This window comes from Haliotis rubra, unplaced genomic scaffold, assembly GCF_003918875.1.
Source record: "Haliotis rubra isolate DU_JTF1 unplaced genomic scaffold, ASM391887v1 Scf321, whole genome shotgun sequence".
NCBI classification, from domain to species: domain Eukaryota; kingdom Metazoa; phylum Mollusca; class Gastropoda; order Lepetellida; family Haliotidae; genus Haliotis; species Haliotis rubra.
This window is the reverse complement of record NW_025766993.1, coordinates 612,468-638,195: the sequence shown is the minus strand read 5'-3', so window position 1 is coordinate 638,195 and position 25,728 is coordinate 612,468. Positions and strand designations below refer to the sequence as shown.

At 39.1% G+C, this 25,728-nt stretch overlaps 1 protein-coding gene across 1 annotated transcript in view; it reads right to left on the bottom strand.

Moving 5' to 3' along the window:
• Positions 1 to 25,728, bottom strand: part of LOC124283786 (urea-proton symporter DUR3-like) — a 50,716-nt gene that overhangs the window by 14,562 nt on the left and 10,426 nt on the right. Inside the window, exons 2-3 of the mRNA XM_046719810.1 lie at positions 9,515 to 9,758; positions 728 to 844 (exon numbers count right to left, since the gene is read on the bottom strand). Of these exons, the coding sequence (XP_046575766.1) occupies positions 728 to 844; positions 9,515 to 9,758 (361 nt within the window). The remainder of the gene's footprint in view (positions 1 to 727; positions 845 to 9,514; positions 9,759 to 25,728) is intronic.

Here is a 25,728-nt window from a genome sequence, read left to right as displayed (position 1 = left end):
GTGCTTGAGAATATTTCGCTCATATGACGACGTCATAACACGGAAAGAGAGACATAACAAAATATGTGTGAGATACAGCATTATGTGAGATATAGGACTATAAGTGGAAGACACAACACGGAAAGAGAGACATAACAAAATATGTGTGAGATATAGCATTTTGTGAGATGTAGCACTATAGGAGGGAGACACAATACGGAAAGTGAAAGATATAACAAAATATGTGTGAGATATAGCATTATGTGAGATATAGCACTATAAGAGGGAGACACAATACGGAAAGTGAAAGATATAACAAAATATGTGTGAGATATAGCATTATGTGAGATATAGCACTATAAGAGGGAGACACAATACGGAAAGTGAAAGATATAACAAAACGTGTGAGATATAGCATTATGTGAGATATAGCACTATAAGTGGGAGACAATACAATATAACGGAGATATAGTTATGAAAGGACTATAAGTGGGAGACAAAACATGGAAAGTGAGACATATAGCATATAGTATGTGTGAGATATAGCACTATAAGTGGGAGACACAACACGGAAAGTGAGACATAACAAAATATGTGTGAGATATAGCATTATGTGAGATATAGCACTATAAGTGGGAGACACAATACGGAAAGTGAAAGATATAACAAAACATAAATATAGGAGATATAGGACTATTATAGACAGTGAGAGATATAACTACTGCAATACGGTATGAAAGATCCTCACCTGCAAGTACGTCTTGGCACCCGGGGCTCTTGTTTTGAACTGTACAGACAACATTGGGAACACGAAGATGTTCGCCATGATGCCAACTGCATACCAGAAAGGTCCAGCGATGCCATTCTGGAAACATATCAGAAATAGTTTATTACCGTATATTAACTAAGGACAATTACAGCTCTCCGAGCATGTGTTACACACTCCTAGAGTCTGTCTCTCTTACAGACACAAGAGCATTTATATATAACACGGTCACCTCGCTACCAGCGTGTTCTCATCACCTTTAGTGACTTAATGGCTCCTTTGATACTTGTGCGTTCCCTTGTTGAATTAGTTTCAAATACTTTAATGAGTCTTAACCGTGAGGCGTCAGGCAACATGGGCATACTTGTAAATGCAAATTGTGTGAATGCTTGGTGTCACCGGTACAGATCATGCTTATCCTTTTTCGCGAAGACTAGAAGTCTTCACTGATTTTTAACAAGTGAGTGAGTTCAGTTTTACGCCGCTTTTAACCATATTCCAGCTATATCACGGCGAGGGACACCAGAAATGGGCTTCACATATTGTACCCATGTGGGGAATCGAACCCGGGTCTTCGGCGTGACGAGCGAACGCTTTAACCACTAGGCTGCCCAACCGCTCGATTTTTAACAAGACATAAATATAATTTTTTATCACTGTTTCACCTTTTACGCTGGACATAATTTTTCATCGGATTATCAAGTCTTTATTTTTCTCTGGCAATCGTATATTATATTCTAGAGAACTCTACTCTGAAGATTATTTCGGTTTATCCTAGTGTCTACCCGTGATGGTCGGGGTTAGAATATTGATCTTCAGTAACCCATGCTTGTCGTATCAAAACGGTGCATACATTGCACTGGGAAGATGTCATACAAAACCCCCATACAACAATCAACTATCTTAATGGTCAGTTGGATCACTCAATGGCCCCGGGGAAGTCTTTTCCGGACATTATCTAAGGTCTTTTGTTTAAATTCAGATTCAATATCCTCGATGGACAGTATATCTGCCCTGATACAGCGAACACACTCCTACCCTTGGATGGGTGACCGTCTCTGCTAGTTTGACTCCTGAGAGTTTCTGGGACTTCAGTCCTGCCCCACCACGTAGCACATGCGACACATGTGGTCTCATCTTAGGCAAGTGAGTTTATTCAAAATCGCCTTTGTTCACCAAGCAGCGAATGGGTACCCGGTCGGATAAGATGGTCTCACATGCAGCTTGTGTTAACCCGGGTAAGAATTTATCCTTAGCGCCACTGAATATCTTTGAGGTGGATATTAGGCGCTCTACAAATGTATTACATATATAATTGTTTTGTAAATGGTTACTCATTATTTCTATAAACTGACGTCTAAAATATCCCATGGGACAATAGACACGTACTGTCTTCTTAACTATATATTGCACACAGATTTAATGTTCAGAAATGGAGTTGATTTAATACAAATACAGGCCATTGCACCAGCTATTGATTGAACAAACCCACATTTTTCCTCATTGACTTTAACTTGAATATCTCTAATTTACAATGGTGTCTACAAAGCCTGAGGCTGGGACGTGATAGTCTTCAATATCTCCATTTAATTAGCAGGCAAGGATCTGTACAGTGTGATGGAAAAATACCAACTATTCATTTTTTTTCTCATAATATGGAACCTTTAAAAGTGAACCCAAATCACCACATTATTCTGGTATTTTATTTTGGTATTTGCCTTCTATTATTTTACATCTTCACTAAGATAATAACACATTCACAAATGCCAGTCTGTCTTGGAATCAGACACCGACAATGCCGGCAAATTAATTGTAAATAGAGGTAATAAATTCGTAATTCACAAAATCATCAAGCACACCGCCATGTGTGATTGTCCCGACTGTCTGATACGGCGAGAGGCTACAATGTCAGTGACAGCAGCACAACGTGGCGTTGTGAGGAACAACGCGGACACAATGAAGACGTTGATAAGTTGGCACTTTGAGTGGCCCCGCGATACGCGTCTCAGCTGATTATATGGTGAACATTCTCCATCGATCCCTTCTGCCAATCTAGAGGCTCACACAACTGTCTAGCGTTAATTACGCTCTCATTTAACAGAGAATTATCAGCGATCTGTGACGTACAGCCAGGCCCTCTGTTCCACTCATGCTTTCAATGTGATACAAATAAACACGAAAAGCGATAGGCTCTGACACGGCACGGTAAGACGAAAGGCTGTTTGTAGAAACAGCTATGGCGCCTAGCTTGATTATGTTTTTTGAAGCCGTTTTGCAGTGAGATATTGAAATCAGGATCAAAGTCAACATTAGTGTTGAATTCAATTTTTAAAAGCTTCCTTGATACAATTAGTAACGTATAAAGCGATGGAAATAATTCATCTGTGTGATTTCGTTTGTAACAGTTCAATCATTTAATGACGTGTCATTCAATAACGAAATGATGTTAAAGGCGTTCTTGCCCCTGCTCTGAGGACCAGCGCTGTGTTTAAGACCTGATGCTCATCGATGGATATAGGGCCTTGCATTAAAGGGATGGGAATAAAGTAGTTGTGGTCCGATTAATTGAAATAATCGAAGATTGGTCGCAATGACTAAACGACCAAGCAATCGATCATGTTTTCTCATAATCGAACACAAATAATTTTGGAACACTTGTTAGCAATAACAATATTTTTCACAAGGTTTGTTTTGTCTGTTACATTTCATAAGCACTACTGGCTCGTTCCAAGTCATGATTGAATTTATCTTAAAGAGTCCAGGTAATTTATGTTCCTAACATATCAGTCATCCTGTAAAAATGTGAAATTTGCAAATGCATTGTGTGCAATTTGCCAAAAACCCTGAAAGAACTACATGTTTTTTCTTTGTTTTATGCATTAACAAACATAACCAAGAGAATTTGACAAATGACGCTAACCAATTATTTTCGATGATTGATCAGCTGTAAAGAACCAGTTATCAGTTATGAGACTTTAACCAATTCCCAACACTAGGATAAAGTAGCCATAGTAGCTTGTCAAGTTATTCCAGCATGATTTATTCATACCTACACCGATGCTCATAAAGCAACATTTCTTCTGTAGGCTTATCCAAGAAGACACAAATCTCAAATTTGATGAACGTATGTTTACAAACATGTTTATTTGTTGTTTAACGCCACACACAGCAATATTTAAGCTATATGGCGGCGACTTGACTAGGCAATCCAGTGATCAACAGCATGAGCACTGATCTACGCAAATGGGATACGATGACATGTGTCAATCAATTACGTCAGCGAGTCTGACCACCCGATCCCGTTAGTCGCCCCTTACGACAAGTATGGGTTGCTGAAGACCTATTCTAACCCGGATCTTCACGGGTCTTGAAAGTGTATATGTATACGGATGTTTGTGTTATTGCATAACAACAGATGACCAATTTGATTGTCCACTTGAGTAGAGTAAATATAAAGCTTAAAAACTATATAAGACAACAAACAGTCCCGATTACCTGCCGAACGAGATTCTAGTTGGCGTAAACGGGAGTATAGTAGTGAAAATAACATGAGCAGATCATCGACAACAACAGTTGTTCGCGGAAGGGGTATGCACACCCGGCTTCGATAAGCTTACATTCTGCGTACAATATGCAACATCAACATCATAATCATAATAATATCATCTAAGAGTGTTCGTGAGTGAGTTTAGTTTTACGCCGCACTCAGCAATATTCCAGCTATATGGCGGCGGTCTGTAAATAATCGAGTCAGACAATCCAGTGATCAACATCATGAGCGTCGATCTACACAGTTGGGATACGTGTCAACCAAGTAAGCGAGTCTGACCACCCGATCCCGTTAGTCGCCTCGTTGTAAATCACCAACCTACAATGTTTAAATAACTCTGTCAACTCCCACTAATTACAGCCTCTATACCTGTATTAGAACCATGGGTTATCTTCCATATAGAAACAGGACCACACTAAATAACAAACAAACTAATATGGTATTTATATGTATGTTATTCTCTACCCGAACTCTCATCACCTCGCAACCCGTGGAGATTCGGGGTAGAATAGGTCTTCAGCAACCAATGCTTGCCACAAAAGGCGACTATGCTTGTCGTAAGATGCGACTAACGGGATCGCGTGGTCAGGCTCGCTGACTTGGTTGACACATGTCATCGGTTCCCAATTGCGCAGAACGATGCTCATGCTGTTGATCACTGGATTGTCTGGTCAGACTCGATTATTTACAAACCGCCGCCAATTATCATCTGAAAAGTCAGATCCGTGGTTCCCGTTTAGCGAACACCTGGTGTCATGACTGATTTTCAGGGACACATTCAAGTACTTTTGCCACCTATTTTACGCCAAAAAAATGATATTTTTCTGTTTCGTTGGAAATCCGTTAGTTCATGCACTGACGTTTATATGTATAAGGTGAGCAATTGTAACAAATATCTGGCTGTTTTCTGACTAATACTATCATCTTCGTCTGGTCATGATCACGACACACAATGACCACAATCGCTTGATGAAGAGGATACTTTGAACTATTGATGGAATTTTCAACTTATAAATTTTCTTTATATTCTTTCTTCTAACAACTTTTAGTTCTTCATTACAATCAATCATAGTCTATACCCTTTATTCCCACTATTTATATCGTAATATTAATGAAATTCCTAAATCCTTAACCCCAAATTCGACGAAAAACACTTAAAAGAAATTGCATTAATATTTGGTGTGTTTTTACCGGCAGTAAACTATCCTTATTCAGTTCGTAAAGACACTATGAATTTATATCAGACAATTAGCAAGCATTTCTGATGTGAATATCATCCTAGGATTGCCAGCAATTCCCTAACCACCCCACGTTCCCTTAATCCGGAAAATGAATCTTGGCAATAACAGAACACAGCGTGTCATGACAATTACAGTGGGAAACGGCACCTGTGGTTACGACAAAAAGCTGAATCGAGATAAAGGTGGAAGATAACCAGAAATTATCTGAAATTTGCTCCCTCAATGGCGTAGCCGGCTCGGCAACACGTGCTGAGATTGCACAATGTGCCCACCTAATGTTTAGGTACGCCGGGTGCAATTGGGGGCAGCAAGATTAGGCCTGATACGGAGCATCGTGATGAGGGTCATATGGGTTAATGCATTTGATAACATCCAGATTGTGCTGATGAAGATGCTGTTGGGTCAATTATTTTGTAAGAATGGCTGGTGTCGGGTCGAATGAAACTTCTTGGTGGTATGACACCCTTGCTTATCATTGGTATGGCTTTGTTTGGTTTTGTCATCGGGGTGGTTCCATGCTGGGCGGGGAGGTGGGGGTAGCCTTGAGGTTAAATCGTTCGATCGTCACGCCCAAGACCCGGGTTCGATTCCCCACATTTCTGGTGTCCCCCGCCGTGATATTGCTGGAATATGGCTAAAAACGGCGTAAAACTAAACTCACCCACTCACTCACTATGCTGGGCAGGATGTCACCGTAAGAACTGTACACGATCCTTTCAGAGTGAGTATGATTTTACGCCGCTTTCAGTAATATTCCAGCAGAGACAGAGATAGGCTTCACACAATATACTTATGTTGGCAATCGAACACGGGTCCAACGCTTTAACCACCAAGCAACCCAAACGCTCTTTTAGGAAGATGAGGATGTGATTAAACATACAAGTAGAGATTGAGCAAAAACTCACAAATTATAATTTACCTACAATGACAGATCGTGAGAGGTATCCAATCGGAGTGAATACCTAGATTTATTTAAAAATGTAAATAAACTTGAAGTGACAAATTAATAATGACAAAAGTATTTGTTTTAGAGAATTTCTGATACAATTTGATAATTCTTGATCAAACATTAAGTTATTACGTCTTTATACAAGTGTTTCAGGACTCATTGTTCTTCACGCAAAATATGTTCACAATTGTCATGGAAACGACGCATTTTACCCTGAGACTGTAGGAAAAGTATAGCCAAAGTTTCGAACAATGAAGATCGTGTATATGATTTAATGCAAATAGAATTCCATGCCTTTTCCATGCTATACTTGACATATTGCTAAACCAGTGTAAAACACCATATGATATCTTACACAGGGCTAACAAAATAAGAGAATCCCAATACTTTCACCAAATAAAAGACACGAGTAACAATCCGTGAGGTCTGCAAATGTCTTCAAACATCGGATAAGGTAACCATTCTACTTTTTCTACAGAATCAGGACTAAAGGCAACGCTATGACACATGGCAATGGAGGAACATTGCCTTGGTATCGATTTATGAAAGGTATACTTTTGTCAAGATATAGAGTTGAACCAAAGTGACCGTCGAAGAACGACCAAATGCGTTATTCGGCAATACGATCTCTATCGATGTAATGAAAACGCCTAAACATTTCTAAAAAAGCCGATAGCACGTCAGAGAAATCGGGAATTCCCCTTAACGGCATGCTCGTGCTAAATGTGAGACGAGCTAGTAAACGCTTTGTCTCAAACATGCTCGTGCTTATTCAGTTCATAATGCATGAACCTGGTACGATTGTGTATTTGCAGAAGCTTAAAGCGGTCATTTCCTCAAGTGATAGCTGAGGAATGGGAGAAATCTTTTAGGTGTATTTCACTGGCAGGCGCTATTAATCAGGATTAGTCGTACGAAAGCAAGCTGGATGGGCCTCAATTGCCAGGCTAAGTAGACTTAATTCTTAGAAGCTTCTCGGACAGAGTGCCGTGTGCATGATTAGCTCAAGTCGCTGTCCTTATTAGCCGCCCATGTCTATAATGGAATACTATGGTTTTACCTGAAGGTGGGGGAATGTAAATTGGTAGGCATCAGTGACATATTTGTGACAAAATTACAGAAATCGATAGAAACAGTTCAGTTATGATCAGTTTGGGGGCATACTTAGTGAGGTACGCATACTGAACCGTCGGTTCGGGGCCAAGTTGTGTTTTTTTCAGCGTCATTTGTTGGGCCCGAATATCTTATTTTTAAGCTGCCACATTGTGGGTCGAGTGTACTCTATCTGTTCCAAAATATGGCGAATTCTTGTTAACTCCTGTCACGATGGCTGTCGATTAAATACAGAAATTTTCGTTAAACGATGACTTGTGTCAAGTATGTCAGCTTGATGGAGGAGAAAGCCAAGAAGTGGGTTAGAATTGGTCTTCAGTAACCCATGCCTGTCGTCAGAGGCGACTAACGGGATCGGGTGGTCAGGCTCGCTGACTTGGTTGACACACGTCATCGTATCCAAACTGCGTAGATCGATGCTCATGCTGTTGATCACTGGATTGTCTGGTCCAGATTCTATTATTTACAGACCGCCGCCATATAGCTGGAATATTGCTGAGTGCGGCGTTAAACAACTAACCAACCAACAAGAAAGCCAATATTCTGCTGGTCGTTTCGCGAACACCTAACATCATCATTAATTGTTCGTGATCCATAAACACTTGCTTATGATATGGTCAGAATCTTCCAAACGACACTGTATTTAGCCATCGAACGGATCACTAATGTTAGTTCGTTATAACCGTAGTTCATTACACACATTTCGAATAAAATGTACAGCAAATGGCCGGGGAAAAATATTTAGTTATATCCGTTAGTTCGTTATATCCGTCAGTTCGTTATATCCGTCAGTTCGTTACATCCGTCAGTTCGTTATATACATCAGTTCGTTATATCCGTCAGTTCGTTATATACGTCAGTTCGTTATATCCGTCAGTTCGTTATATACATCAGTTCGTGATATACGTCAGTTCGTTATATCCGTCAGTTCGTTATATACATCAGTTCGTTATATCCGTCAGTTCGTGATATACGTCAGTTCGTTATATCCGTCAGTTCGTTATATACATCAGTTCGTTATATCCGTCAGTTCGTTATATATATCAGTTCGTGATATACGTCAGTTCGTTATATCCGCCAGTTCGTTATATGCATCAGTTCGTTATATCCGTCAGTTCGTTATATCCGTCAGTTCGTTATATACATCAGTTCGTTATATCCGTCAGTTCGTTATATACATCAGTTCGTTATAGCCGTCAGTTCGTTATATCCGTCGGTTCGTAATATACATCAGTTCGTTATTAGCGTGTTCGTTGTAAATGTAGTTTAATGTATCCCGGTTCACAGAGACGGCGATAAATATTAGACTTCTCAATAATAGCGTCAACATCACACTTTCAGATATTCAGATCACAAGAAATCAACGTGACAGCTTTACTGAAGAGAGAAATATCAATGACCAGGAACCCGTGAAGAGCCGGGTTAGAATTGGTCTTCAGTAAGCCAGGCTCGCTGACTTGGTTAACACATGTCATCGTATCCCAATCGTATCTCAACTGGGTGGATGCTCATGTTGTTGATCACTGGATTGTCTGGTCCAGATTCTATTATTTACAAACCGCCACCATATACAACCAACCAATGCCCTGAAAGCGATGACATATTATGGTCACCATCTGTGTAGCAGGTAATTAGAGTGGGTGTGTTTGATTAGAGTGGGTGAACTGCTTTTAACTAACATCACGAAGACCGATGTAAAATATAAAAAGAAAAAATAATTTCACAAAATATGCTTTGGTGAAACCCACGGTGCATAGAAACATAATTCAAACACTCTATCACAGGTTACTGACTTGCCCAAGGCACCTCAGATGTATATTTCGAGCACAATTTCACTATAAGACAGTAAATGCAATGTTTTACCACAATCCTTAATCAAAGAGAAAACGTATGTTAATAAGATATTACAAAATTACCTTTGTTGCCAAAGTTGCGCTGTGCAAGATATCCCCAGGCCAGAAAAGCTGAGAGGCGACGGTGACTGCAGTAAGGCTGAGAGAAACGTTGCCACCGGCGTCAAACGTCGTGTCGAGGTTATGCTCATCGTGAAACACGTATTTCCTTACTGCGTTATGGATGAGTGCCAGGATGACAGAAAAACCGCCAAAGCCTAACAGCATCAGTAACGCCGTGTCATGCTTCTCCAGAACAGCCTTCACCCTGCAAAACAAGCGGGATAACTCTCAATGACAGTAATAATGAAGGCCTCAGAGTTGAAGACGCCGACGGTCATGTCTACAGCGGCGTGCAATGTGGTCATGAAATACGACCTCAATGTTCCAAAATGTAAGGTTCTGCTACTACAGCATCTACTGCAGCTACTATTGCCGCTGCTGCTACAATAACAACAACAACAACAACGACAACAACAACAGCTGCTACTGCTGCTACTACTACTACTGGGACGGTTGGGGAGTCTAGTGTAGTTTCGATTCTAATTTCTGCTTTTCACAACTACCACTTCAGCTACAATTACTACGGCCTCTGCAACAATACTAACGCTACAACAGCTGCTACAACTACAACTGAAACAGATGCCTTTGTTACTTGTACTTCTACATCGGCTACTGATGACACTACAACATATACTACTAGTACTACTACAGCTGCTACCACTTACACAAATCATATCTTTATTGCCGCTACTAAGACCGCTACTGACACTACTATTACTGCCATTAAGACTGTTACCACTACTACTTCTACTACCAACACTACTACTACCACCACTACTACTACTACTACTACTACCACTACTACTACTACTACTACCACTACTACTACTACTACCACCACTGCTACTACCACCGCTACTGCTACTACTACTGCACTGCTACTGCTGCTGCTACTACTACTACTCTACCACTACTACACTACTACTGCTACTACCTGATACCACTTACTACTGCTACTACTGCTGCTACTACTACTGCTACTGCTACTACTACTACCACTGCTGCTACTACTTCTGCCAACACTGCTACTACTACTACTTTGTTATCACCACAACTGATACTACTACAATTACTGCTGCTGCCACCACTGGTGCTACTACCAACACTACTACTACTGCTACTGCTACTGCTGCCACTGCTACTACTACTACTGCTACTGCTACTGCTACTTACTGCTACTACCAGCACTGCTACTACTACTACTACTACTACTGCTACTCACCATCACCACTGAACTGATACTACTACAATTACTACTGCTACTGCCACTACCACTGGTTACTGCTGCTGCTACTACTACTACTACCACCACTACTGACTACTGCCACTACTACTACTACTATTGTTATCACTGCTGCTGCTACAACTACTGCTGCTACCACCACTAGTACTACTACTACTACTACCACTACAACTGCACTACGCCACTACTGCTACTGCTACTGCCACTACTACTGCTGCTACTGCTACTACTACTACTACCACTACTACTACTGCTGGCTGCACACACTACTACTACCACTACCACAACTGATACTACAACTGCTACTGCTACTACTACTACCACTACTACTACTACCACTACCACTAACTGCATACTGCTACCATTACAACTACTACTGCTACTGCTACTACTGCTGCTGCTGCTACCAATTCACTGCTACTGCTACTACTACTACCACTACCACAACACTGATGCTACCACCACAACTGCTGCTACTGCTGCTGCTACTACTGCTGCTACTGCTGATACTACCACCACAACTGCTGCTGCTACTACTACTACTACTACTACTACTGCTGCTGCTGCTGCTGCTACTACTACTACTACTACTACTTCACCATCCAATGTAGATGTGGTCGTTATATACAATGTCATCATATTTCCACAGTTAACACAAATACATAAAACAAAACTGCTGCATATTCTGTACTTCTGTTCAGTATTGTATCTGTAGGCTACTTCAGTTGAGATCATTATCCACACACTACATACAGGCCACTTCAGCTGAGATCATTATCCACACACTACATACAGGCCACTTCAGCTGAGATCATTATCCACACACTACATACAGGCCACTTCAGCTGAGATCATTATCCACACACTACATACAGGCCACTTCAGCTGAGATCATTATCCACACTACATACAGGCCACTTCAGCTGAGACCATTATCCACACACTACATACAGGCCACTTCAGCTGAGACCATTATCCACACACTACATACAGGCCACTTCAGCTGAGATCATTATCCACACACTACATACAGGCCACTTCAGCTGAGATCATTATCCACACACTACATACAGGCCACTTCAGCTGAGATCATTATCCACACACTACATACAGGCCACTTCAGCTGAGACCATTATCCACACACTACATACAGCCCGCGGTACAGTAAGTATTATACAGTTACACGTTACCGCTGGGTTAACACGTAAATATATTCAACCTTTCTTCAATCCACTATAAAGTCCACAATTCAATTTAAAGGATTACTGTTATGTCTCCTGTTAACATACACACCATTAAACACGGTATTTACAAGTTATTTCATTCACCTAGTTTAAACATTACTCATTAATCAGATTGTAATAATAAATAATATATTGGAATCATTCTCCCCAAGGAATGTCTGGTGTATAATGAAAATATCGTCTATCCTTACTTCCTCGGCTTGGGAGGACATGACCAAACTCATGAATAAAAATACTTCAATACGGAACTACCAACTATTGTTCATATTCTTTTCAAATGATGCTATTACTTCAATAAATAACCTTATTATCAAATTGGACCAAATAGATTTGTAAAATGGTGTAAAAGGAAACAGGAACTCTTCGTTGAAAATATGACGTGACACAAGTAGTCTTTGACGTGACGTCATTGTTGCCATATTTAGTGTGCGTTGGTTTTGTTGGATGTTTGTTTAACGCCGCACTCAGCAATATTCCAGCTATATAGCGGCGGTCTGTAAATAATCGAGTCTGGACCAGACAATCCAGTGATCAACAGCATGAGCATCGATCTACACAATTGGAATAGGATGACGTGATGTGGCAACCAAGTCGGACCACCCGATTCCGTTAGTCTCCTCTTACGATAAGCATGGGTTACTGAAGATCAATTCTAACCCAGATCTTCACGGGTCTCGTGTGCGTTTGAGATCGCAACATCGATGTAGTAACCACAGAACAATATTTCCCTGAAAATATACCATTGAAGAATAACGTTACATGAGTGAGTGCCAATGTTGTGGAATGTTCGTGTACACCCACCAAACGTCGTAGAGTGCAAGTCAACCCAGCTCGTAATCCCTTTGGGATGTCACATATAGGAGTCGATGTCAAATACATAAATCTTGTACGTGATGTTAACTCCTTTACTAGACTAACAGCTAGTCTCTGAAATGAACATATTTTACAGAAAATAAAAGTTTTTAAATTGAAAATGTACCAACATTGACTTTCTTCTTGAAGCTGTGGAAATCTAGACTTGCCACATTTTCTAGATTTAGTGGGCTTTCTTGGATATATTTGCTTCAGGGTCTGTACGACAGACTACACATTTACCATCCTTACCATTTGGCATTTCAGGTAGGTGGACTTTGGCATACAACCAGAACGTATCTGAAAGCCACAGTTGATGAGTGAGTGAGTGAGTGGATGAGTGTGTGCAGTACTGTTATTCACACAGCTATGCCACACGAAGGCAATATGTTGATACATTTTATCTGTTATTGTCACAGCTGTGCCACACGAAGGCAATATGTTGATACATTTTATCTGTTATTGTCACAGCTGTGTCACACGAAGGCAATATATTGATACAAGTTATCTGTTATTGTCACAGTGTGTAATACACGAAGGCAATATATTGATACAATGTATCTGTTATTGACACAGCTGTGCCACACGAAGGCAATATGTTGATACAATTTATCTGTTATTGTCACAGCTGTGCCACACGAAGGCAATACATGTATATTGATACAAGTTATATGCTATTGTCACAGTGGTGCTACACGAAGGCAATATATTGATACAGGTTATCTGTTATTGTCACAGTTGTGCCACACGAAAGCAATGTATTGATACAGGTTATCTGTTATTGTCACAGGTGTGCCACACGAAGGCAATATATTGATACATGTCATCTGTCATTGTCACAGCTGTGCCACACGAAGGCAATATGTTGATACAATTTATCTGTTATTGTCACAGCTGTGCCACACGAAGGCAATACATGTATATTGATACAAGTTATATGTTATTGTCACAGCTATGCTACACGAAGGCAATATATTCACAGCTGTGCCACACGAAGGCAATATGTTGATACATTTTATCTGTTATTGTCACAGCTGTGCCACACGAAGGCAATATATTGATACATTTTATCTGTTATTGTCACAGCTGTGCCACACGAAGGCAATATATTGATACAAGTTATCTGTTATTGTCACAGCTGTGCCACACGAATGCAATATATTGATACAATGTAGATAGCATTCACACAGTTGTATCATATAAAGGCAATATATAAGTTATTATAAGAATCGTGACGTGCCAGTGAATATTATATCTGTATTCATTAAAATAAATAAATTCTATCTGTATTTGTCACAAATGTGCCGGGAGAGCGAAACTAAAGACTCAAAATCTGGATTTTACACAAATATTATAACAAACATTACCAAAACAGTTCTTGGCTGAAATCAATCCCAGAAACTCCAAACTTAACACCTATTACACAATTATGATACAGGCTCACATGCATCACATACAATCATTTGATGATTGTATTTGTTGCAACTAAATATGTGTACACTTTCTTTTGCCCTTTAGTATATCACAAGGACGTTTGATGTATCAAATATACTCATGCCAATAATGGTTGTTACACCCCCCCCCCTCTCCAATTAAAATAGGGGGTGACAACCATTATTGGCATGAGTATATGTAGATCTGTTGGCCAGGCTTAGTGACTTGGTCTCTGTTATAATTCAGCAAAATGCAGGCAATACGTGTTATATGTGTAATATGTTAAGGCAAAACATGACACACAGCTTAATTGTATTGTCATTTCGTTTTATCTCGAAGCTATTGTATCAAACACAGTTATTCCTCATTGTCATACTTGTGCAATGCCATTATCAATCTTTATAAATGCACTTTAGCCGCAAATGTCAATATTGAGCAGCGAGTGCAGCGTATTAAAACACTTATTTTAACCACTAGTTTGCGACTGCAGTGTAATAATACACATTGGAGGACATTGTAAACATGTGCATGTCTAGATAAGACTTAAATACATTCTGCCTTCAGCTGCTTTATGCAAGCCAATATATTAATTTACTTCTTCAGTGTCAAATGAGATTTAAAATGTCAAACTGCCGTTAAAAGTAACCATTACGTTATGAAAGGACAAAAACGACAGCTCTGAACGCACAGATCTCACATCAAATGAATCTGTATTATCAAAAGGATGGATTTGAAAAGGAGTTCGACTCAGATTCATTGACCACGCCATCTTCCTCTAAATGCCAAAGCAATCAAGGATTCATGAATATGTTCAAGGCAAGTATCAGTGTTTGATTCTGCTTTATTTCATTATAAATAGTACAGCTGAAAACTGACAGTGCAGCTGCACGTACAATCAAGTCATAGTACAAAGCTTCCTCAGAACCATGCATCTAATTCGTCTCCCTACCGCTCGTATCAATTGCTTTTTACACGTGTAATACAATCGATTTTGTATACCGTCTGAAAAGGGCAATTTTAGAATAATATCAGAGCCAATTAAATTAATTTTCCTATCGGTGAAACACAGTATGAAGGAATCCCCAAGGCTGTAGTGAAATTGGCTGGCATTGATGGCCATATTTAAATGCGGATCCAGCCCCTTGCTTCTATCTCTGGGGTGGGGGATGACATTAACATCAAAGACGCCGATACGTGTGACAATCATTTGTCAATTTCAAATAATGCTGGAATTTTAAGATCGCACTGAATCAAAAATTGCGGTCGTCCTTTTCGATCCGGTTAAGACCTTTTGCTATCCGAATTTGCTCCTATAAACTCAGCTGCTTGTGTTAGACCCATTATCGGAAATCCTGCCAATGTTACTTGTAGAATGGCCTTGCCTTTTCCTGTCATCGGGCAAGGCTGTGTAGTCTTGGGTTGATTAACTGCTTTAACACTCTTGTTACTCCAGATTTGACGTTAACTGCATCTCACGGTGATGGAGAATTAACGCTAAAATAACTCCAACGGAAAAGGGCCATTTCAGAAACAAATTTGACAATTCTTTTGTTGGCATGTTTTAGCGGCGTTCCCATGTTCCCGTTGTAACTGGTAGACTAAATGAAGCTCTAAATAGGCGTTAGCTTTGCACTGTCAAACTGCGGGTAATTCACTTGCTTGCCATTGTCCGTGAGATGGCGGCTCTTGAAAGAGGTCGGAGAGAGCGCCACATCAGCTCTTACGTGCTGAGATGTCCTGTTAAGACATCTTTCTTAAGGTCCCACAGACTTCCTATCACAAGGAGGGACATACCCGTCATTTGAAGAGAGTCCGGTCGTCGAGTGTTTAAACGACGCAGTGAAAATTATATGATCAAATATTTGATAAAGTGAAAACCTTAGAAAAGGATATTGATTGACTGCCGCGACAGTTCCGTTTAAATAGTTACACATTCTCGGCATGAACTATCGCTTCCTCTTCATAGAATCGGACGTATCAGCTAAACTGGTACTTTGTAAAGCAATGTAAGAGTAAAACATTGTACTCACTATCGGTTTCACTGTAGATCTTGATGAACTGGACCTCGCTTTTCAGTTGTTAAAACATAAAGTGGTATCAATAGTTACAGTTTAGTAAAAGAATACTTAAATACATGTACTATGTCTAAATTTGTTTGGCATAAAATAACAAGCTCTCTACACAGACAATTTTTGCTTAAGATAATACCTTGTCCACTTTGTGTTATATGAATGAATGAATGAATAAATGAATAAATGAATGAATGAATGAATGAATAAATAAATAAATGCAACATGGATGCATACATTTAATTTACTAGTACTTACACAACTGCAGAATATGGTTATACTCTGTCTTGCTGGACAATAAATAATGCGCTCTTTGCCAAATGTGTGTACAATTTAACATTCAGCATAAACTGATAGCTTGTCTAAATAGTGTCACAGTTACAGTCGTTGAAGAAATGTGCATTACATCAGTGTTTTCATGGTTTCATCATGAAAGGTACCACGTCCCAGTAGTATAACATTGTTCCAAATACCTCATACTTTGTGCAAACGTCCTTTAATTTCAGCATGAAATGATACAGGGCAAGTCACACTGAAATTCTATTTCCATCTCTCTGACACCATGTCAAAATCATCTAATTTTCTTCAAGAGAAGAACTACTACCTCGGCTTCATTGATCTTGGTTTTGATTTAAACCTTTTCTTATAGTCTCAAGTTGTTATTGGATAACATACTTCATCACCTACCATAATTGTTTTGTATACACAGCACCATAAGTTTAAAAATATTACACGCACTTTAATACCGCTGCAAGTATTAGATAGGAGGAAAACAGAGTTAACCAAACAACTGAACTGTATCTTTATGTGAAACTGAAAAGTTAAAAAGTCCAGACACATTTGTGTAACACCGGAGCAAAAAATGCGGAGCCTAAAAAACGACTGTCAAGAGTTAAATTGAACAAGTTCTGCATTTTCCGCTATTTGATTCGGCTTTTCCATCATCCCGAGTTTACCAAGTGAAATCACATGCCTCACTGTTTGTCTATATTGACTAATCATCTGTATAACCCAGTTTTTTTATCCGTTTCGTGCGCCAAGCATTCTTGAATAACCAGGATAACAAGGTTTGTTTGCACAAAACGTCTACATAAGATACAACGCTATTTAAAGGTTTTAATCTGTTTTGTTGCGACAAAAAGTCAGATTAAAAAACAAAGTCGATATTTTCTGATTCAAAGAAAATAAAGCACGCTTCTAATTGTGATTTATGTTAATTGCTGATGTTAAGATCTTGTCAATGTTTTCTGTTTTCTCCATAAATTTAATGAAATTGTAGATTAAATATATATACAACATGGGATTTATTCTTCGTAAAATTATATAAATCTACTTGAAATTCACGATTAAAAGATGTATCTGGTCAAACGTGAGTGTGTGTTTAGTTTTAAACCGCACTCAGCTATATTTAAGTTACATGGCGGCAGTCTGTAAATACTTGAGTCTGGACAGACAATCCAGTGATCAAAAGCATGAGCATCGATTCGATGGCATGTGGCAACCAAGTCAGCGAGCCTGACCACCCGATCCCGTTAGTCGCCTCTTACGACAAGCATGGGTTGCTGAAAATCCATTCTAACCCGATCTTCACGTGTATTTAGGTCAAAGAGCATACACTACGATTGCTGTTACTTCCTTATTATTTAACCTTTGCTACGTAAAAGAATAAGCAAATAATTTATATTAAAAGGACACGCAATGCTGTATAATTGATGTAAAGAGCATGTCTAATCGTAATTATGCAAAGTAAAGAGCTTTTGTTGAAGGTAGTTATTGTAGAAATGACAATATGTTATAAAGATTCATTTCAGTTGTAAAGTTTCACATTCCAGAACCAAAACTTTCAGTTCTGCCGACTCTAGACTTAAGCCAGTACCAATTCCATTATTTAAATCTTGATAGTTTTTAGAACTCTGCAACTAAGATAAAAATTTCAAATGCAACTTAAACCTTAGACTCAAGTTTATATTGTGTAGATGGTCTAGTCAGAAACCAAACAGTTGTGTCATACACCTTTCACTCAGTAATGTATTGAAGATGGCCATAAGAACTTCGAGAAAGTCAGATATCCAACACATTTATCATAAACCTTAGACTCATCATAGTATTGTGGATCTTTATTGTAGATCTTGTCTTTAGCCCTTCCTTAACAGTCATATATCAAACAAATGCATCTCAAACCTTTGACAAGACCTTGCATTGCAGATGGTGTTCAGAACGTTCCAAATGGAGAGGTCAGATATAAAACAATTGAAAATTAACCCGTTTGATCCAAACCTTTCTGTACACGGTCCTAAGAACTCAGCGACTCAGATAGCGCACAATTACACTATAGAATATATATATATATATATATACTTTTAAACCAAGCTTGTATTGTCGATGGCCTTTAGAAGCGCCTATTGTCACTCAGATTGCTGGTTCATGAGATATTTGCTTCATAAACATTCAATAGGAGTACTTGAATGTTATTTACACATAAATAAAACAGAAAACGCATGAATGATTGCCCTTAATTGGATAACGACACTATAACAAGTGATTTGTGTTCAGTCAGATAAAAGGACGCTATTACCGGCATGATAACGTTTTTCGTGCTGCTGGCGTGTTAATGCGCCCTAAGCAAAACTCACGCTAAAGATAAATGAGCTTCTTCAGACAAAATGCCTTGTCAAGAAACAATTTCACAGCTAGACAATAGTGCACCTGATACCGCCCACACAGCCGTTGCTCAACGTTATGAAAAAACGCAATAGATAATAAATGTGGCTGCTTCTAAGGTAAAAAAATAATGATAAATCAAATTTGATCGTTATGAAAATATGTATTTAGACTCTGTCATGTAAAATCAATCGTGGTTCAACGTTATTGAAAGACTAAGGCCAATTTGATTTGAATAAACTTGAAACAATGCCCTATGTCGTTTTTGAAACCTCTTTGCGAGCTGCTAAACCCATATGCTTCAAACGCCGCTTGACGTTACTCGGGCCCAATAATGATGTGTTCCTCTATTTGTGAAGCTGGGATATCCCTATTAGCCAGGCATGAATAAGACGCAGAGTTATAATAAGGAACATTATATCGCCCAACAATCATATTAAGTTATGACATCCACAAAGCTGGGCTTCTGAAGACACAGCGTTCAATTTCCAAAGATGGCAGCGGCCCAAATTAGGTGACAAAGTTATCACAAATTAATTTGTTGAAGGTGAGAGGGGTTTATCTTCAGGCAAAGCCGATGGCGCTTTGGAGTGCGTCTACGAGGAAGTACAACCATTCTGAGCCTATTATAAACCTTCGCAACCTCTTGTTGGTTTCATGAGTGACGTCGGGAAGTGGCGTTGTAAGGGCCAAAACGTTATTGTTAGGTCAACATCCGCCTTACGACCATGTGCCGAGTTCCGATAAGCCGTAGCTCAGGGGTCGAGCAGTCCGACGATGGCAAATCAGTTCCAATTGTCAAAGTTATAGCCTTCTTTGTGATTTAAAAGCCTATCACTATAATTGGTTATTAACGTATTGAATTTCAAATCGGTGAATAAATCTTCAAAGGGACTCTCTACGACTTTATTTGTCATCGCTGAGCATACTTTATGGAATGGGGACCGCAACAGGTTTATATAGATAAGGGTGTAAAGCTCGTTAGCATTCCAAGTACGAGAAAATTACCTCGTTTTTGTCAAACAGTTTTAAATCAAATAGAGCAATCGTCTTTATTCTTTGCTTTGTGTTATTTTCAACAACACTTTGTTGTAAGAACAGAATGAAGCCAAAGAGGTAAAAAGGCACTTCCGAGGGTCTCCGAGAGCAGGAATGTATGCCATGGCGCTCTCTTGGGACTAAGTATACACTGTTATCAGAGGAATGGGATTTAGTCGTCTCTAGATCGCCTCACCGACACTATGCCTACAAATTGAAGTTGGCGATTCCAGTTTCTACACGTCAAGATGAGCGATATTATCAATGTATATCCCACATAATGCTAATATATACATTTCTGTGTGTAATAAAAAGGCTCTTTGTCAGATAACTGTCATTTTCTTAGGCTCAGTCTTGAAATCCTGATTTAATACGCGAATTACTGAAAATTATTATCACGTTGGATTGACCGGATTTCTAATGCAGCAATGTCTGGCTTGATGAGGTTGGACGGTAATAAGGAACTGATTTAAGTTTTAAGAGGTAAGTGATAGTTATTTTAGGCATATAATGCTACAATTACACAGTGCTTCGCTTTTCTCCCAGCTACCGATGAGGCCCACGATTTGGTTCACGGTGGATGATAAAGCTGAGGTCAATGGTGAAGTAAAACAGCTAGCCTCATCTCAGTACCCCCACCGCCCCCGGCTGGGTAGCCGAATGGTTAAAGCGTTCGCTCATCACAATGGACAACCGTTTCGATTTTCTACGTGGTGCAGCATGTGAAGCCTATTTATTTCTGGTGTCTCCCGCAGAGTTATTGCTTGAATATTGCTGAATCAAACCGCTTTGCCGACCGAGTCCTGTGATAAGCGCACTATAGCTACTAGGGCTGATACAACATGGGCCCAGGGACGGTGGGGTAGCCAAGTGGTTAAAGCGATCGCTCGTCACGCCGAAGACCCGGGTTCGATTCCCCACATGGGTACATTGTGAAGCCTATTTCTGGTGTCCCCAGCCTTGTTATTGCTGGAATGTTGCTAAAAGCCGCGTGTGAACCCGGGTCTTCTGCGTGACAAACGAACGCCTTAACGATTAGGCTACCCAGCCGCCTCTACAATAACTGGAAGACAACTCAAAGCGACGTTAAAACCCAAACTCACTCACAATAAATAAAGCTTCAACGAGAGACAGTATCGACCATCGATATGGTAGAGAACGTGTGACCTAATACACTGGAAAAGACGTATAAAACAAGAAGCTTGACCTTCGTGGCCATGCCGTTTCCAGAGAGCTCTTGCACGGATGACACTAAATCGGCACAATCTGGATTTAATGTCTGTGGTTGTTATCGATGTTCTCGGCAATATTTTCCTCATTTGCTATCTGTACTAGGTTTTCATTTCCGGCGGAGGAAACTAGTGCACCCTAAAACATCACTGCAGTCCACCAAGCACTTAACTGCAACGTATAAACAGTGTCTTTATCGAAGGATCTGTAATTGTTTTGAATATGTGTCAAAGAATGGTGAAGAACGTTAAATGAGTGATGAAGACACTTTCCTCAACATTGCGTCAGAGTATATAAAAATTAACACCAAAGACAAAATAGCTTACTTTTTTCCATCGGGTACCTTGGCGCTGTGATGAAGATACTGTCCTCAACATCGCGTCACGGTATATAGAAAGTAACACCACAGACAATCTTGCCTACTCTTTTCCATCGGGTGCCCTGGCGGTGTGACTAGTTTGGCTTTTTAAATAAATTAATGTGACGAGGATCTGTTGTAATCTTACGTACCAGCTGTTGCTGTATCATTCGCATTTGTTTCATGTATCGTCACATTTGTTTCATGCATCGTCACATTTGTTTCATGAAGTATCACATTTGTTTCATGCATCGTCACATTTGTTTCATGTATCATCACATTTGTTTCATGTATCATTCACATTTGTTTCTTGCATCGTCAGATTTGTTTCATGTATCATTCACATTTGTTTCATGCATCGTCACATTTGTTTCATGTATCATCACATTTGTTTCATACATCGTCACATTTCTTTCATGTATCGTCACATTTGTTTCATGCATCGTCACATTTGTTTCATGTATCATCACATTTGTTTCTTGCATCGTCACATTTGTTTCATGTATCATCACATTTGTTTCATGTATCGTCACATTTGTTTCATGCATCGTCACATTTGTTTCATGTATCATCACATTTGTTTCATGCATCGTCACATTTGTTTCATGTATCATTCACATTTGTTTCATGCATCGTCTCATTTGTTTCATGCATCGTCGCATTTGTTTCATGTATCATCACATTTGTTTCATGTATCATTCACATTTGTTTCATGTATCATTCACATTTGTTTCACGCATCGTCACATTTGTTTCATGCATCGTCACATTTGTTTCATGTATCATTCACATTTGTTTCATACATCGTCACATTTGTTTCATGTATCATTCACATTTGTTTCATGTATCATCACATTTGTTTCTTGTATCATCACATTCAATCAATCAAGTTTATTTCGTAACAAGGCCTTAGGCCCACGTACAATACAAATAAGCATGTGTAATTATAAGATAGTGGCATTTGACAATCAGGTTTATGTGTATAAAGAACGCAATGACAATGCTTCCTTAATGTAAGAAGAACAATTTGTTAGTGTTGAAAACTTTGTACAGGATAATGTGTTTAGAAAGTATTGCGATCTATGTAATTTGGTAATGCTTTAAAGTACTTATAGCGCAAATCATGATAAATTTTACATTCAAATAGGAAATGAAATTCATTTTCTACAAAATTATCATTACAAATATTACATAGTCTTTGGTGCCTCGGAACTCCATCAAATCTACCGGTATTTTTATATATTGGAAGTGCACCGATTCGTAACATTGTTATTCGACGCCTCGCATCTTTAGATTTCAATAATGTTAAATATGGCTCAATGCAAAATACACTTTTGATACTGGAATAGACATCAAGCGACGAACATTTGTGCATTTCTGAAAATATGAATTGCTTTTTAAATAAATTAATGTGACGAGGATCTGTTGTAATCTTACGTACCAGCTGTTGCTGTATCATTCGCATTTGTTTCATGTATCGTCACATTTGTTTCATGCATCGTCACATTTGTTTCATGAATTATCACATTTGTTTCATGCATCGTCACATTTGTTTCATGTATCATCACATTTGTTTCATGTATCATTCACATTTGTTTCTTGCATCGTCACATTTGTTTCATGTATCATTCACATTTGTTTCTTGCATCGTCACATTTCTTTCATGTATCATCACATTTGTTTCATGCATCGTCACATTTGTTTCATGTATCATCACATTTGTTTCATGTATCATCACATTTGTTTCATGTATCGTCACATTTGTTTCTTGCATCGTCACATTTGTTTCATGAATCATCACATTTGTTTCATGTATCGTCACATTTGTTTCATGTATGATTCACATTTGTTTCATGCATCGTCGCATTTGTTTCATGTATCGTTCACATTTGTTTCATGCATCGTCACATTTGTTTGATGCATCGTCACATTTGTTTCATGTATCATTCACATTTGTTTCATACATCGTCACATTTGTTTCATGTATCGTCACATTTGTTTCATGTATCATCACATTTGTTTCTTGTATCATCATATTTGTTTCATGTATCATTCACATTTGTTTCATGCATCGTCACATATTTATCGTCACTTTTGTTTCATGCATCGTCACATTTGTTTCATGCATCATATTTGTTTCATGCATCGTCACATTTGTTTAATGCATCGTCAGATTTGTTTCAGGTATCATAACATTTGTTTCATGCATCGTCACATTTGTTTCATGCATCATATTTGTTTCATGCATCGTCACATTTGTTTCATGCATCGTCACATTTGTTTCATGCATCGTCACATTTGTTTCATGTATCGTCACATTTGTTGTCAAATTTCAAACGAGAACTGGACTATCTCCTGATGTGAAAGCTCAGTGTGAAGGCCATAGTATTGGGTAGCTTCCTACATCTTGTTGACAAGCAACGCGTCATCGGTAGTAAATTCAGAATGCCCGATACAAACTTCCTGGAATGACTTCCTTCTGGACTTAAAGCGACACTTTGATAGAAAGGCATATATGGGAGAACACCATATTGGCACCATTCTAAACATTCTGCTTTTAGTCCCAAACCTGCATCTATCTTTTGAATTTGCAACATTTGCATGAAGAACATCTTCATCGTCTCAACAGACTGCTGGCGGACTTCAAAGGAAGCAATCAGTTTGACTAATTTTGTCATTTTGATGTTTTAATGTTCTAGTAATCACAAACTGAGAGAGTGGAAGTCATTCATTGCCAGTGCCTCTGATACACCATGGCGGTATTGGAGCTGTCATTACAATGAGAGACAAAAATGAAGGCTTGTCCTGGTTGTGGTCTTCCTTTGTCATGACCAAGGATGGCCGCCACACTAACAAGTCCAAAGTAATAAAGGTCACTGAGAAGGGTGGCCTAGTGGATACAGTTTTTGTTCATCACACCGACGGCCCGGGTTTGATTCCCTACAGAAATAAAATGTGTGAAGCTCCTTTGTGATGTCCGCACCTACTGATATTGCTTCTATATTGCTCAAAGCGGTGTAAAACCATACACACTCACAGACTGGCATTTACCTACTGGTGCAAGGGCACGGGGATGGTAGTGACGAACCAAGAATAATAACTATATCAGGTGAGCTGGGATTCAAACATAGTACAATAGGACTTAACATAGTGTATTACTGCATCTTAGACTACTAGGGCAACCGGCTTGCTGAACAATTCTAATTCCTAACGCTTTGAAGTTATATCATGAAATCTGCTATCAATTCTATTCTAATTAACAATTAAAAAATACGTGATAATTATCTCGACATTTTTAAAATTAATATTTACGAAGGGAAATCATTGACAATTAGTCTTTTAAGGCAATAGGGCAATATTTTCATAACTGACTAAGGTAAACAGAAAATAATGTACAAAGGCCATGAGACTATTTACACACTGGTGTTCTTTCTTTTAAAACAACATCCATGGCGAAAGTCTGTCGCCATCAATAAACCACACACGCGATTCAGCTAAATAGAATCCCCCTTCTTCGGTGTATTGAGAGGCAACAGATTTCCCCGCTGTGAAAACAGTTTTTGGGGAGTTGGTGATTGTTTATTTCAGGGAGATAGTGATTGCTTAACCCTGAGAACTTTCAACTCGGGACTACTGGTCTATCATGTGCAGTGGTACTAGTTGTTAGGGGAGTATTACCTTACAAGTTTCGTGTCATTGTATTGATAAATGACCAACAGTGGTCTTCTGTGTAGGGGCATGTCGGCAACAAAGAAGCGCTTGTATCTTTTCCGAGTAATGCGGCAATGCCCATATGGTTCAACTTATCATGGTCCAAATGGATTTAAAATATTCCAACCCCAAATCATTAGTTGCAATTAAACTTCCCCATCCATTAAATTTTAAAAAGTATTTTGTGTACGAAGTAAACGAACTTTTGGAAATAGCTGGTGTCCGGTGACGAATAAAACGTGTATCTTGATTAGAAATTGTGTGATTTGTACACAAGTATCAGAAGAAATGTGCATTTGTTTCCCGGTTGACGTGAAATTGACCCAAATTTTCTTT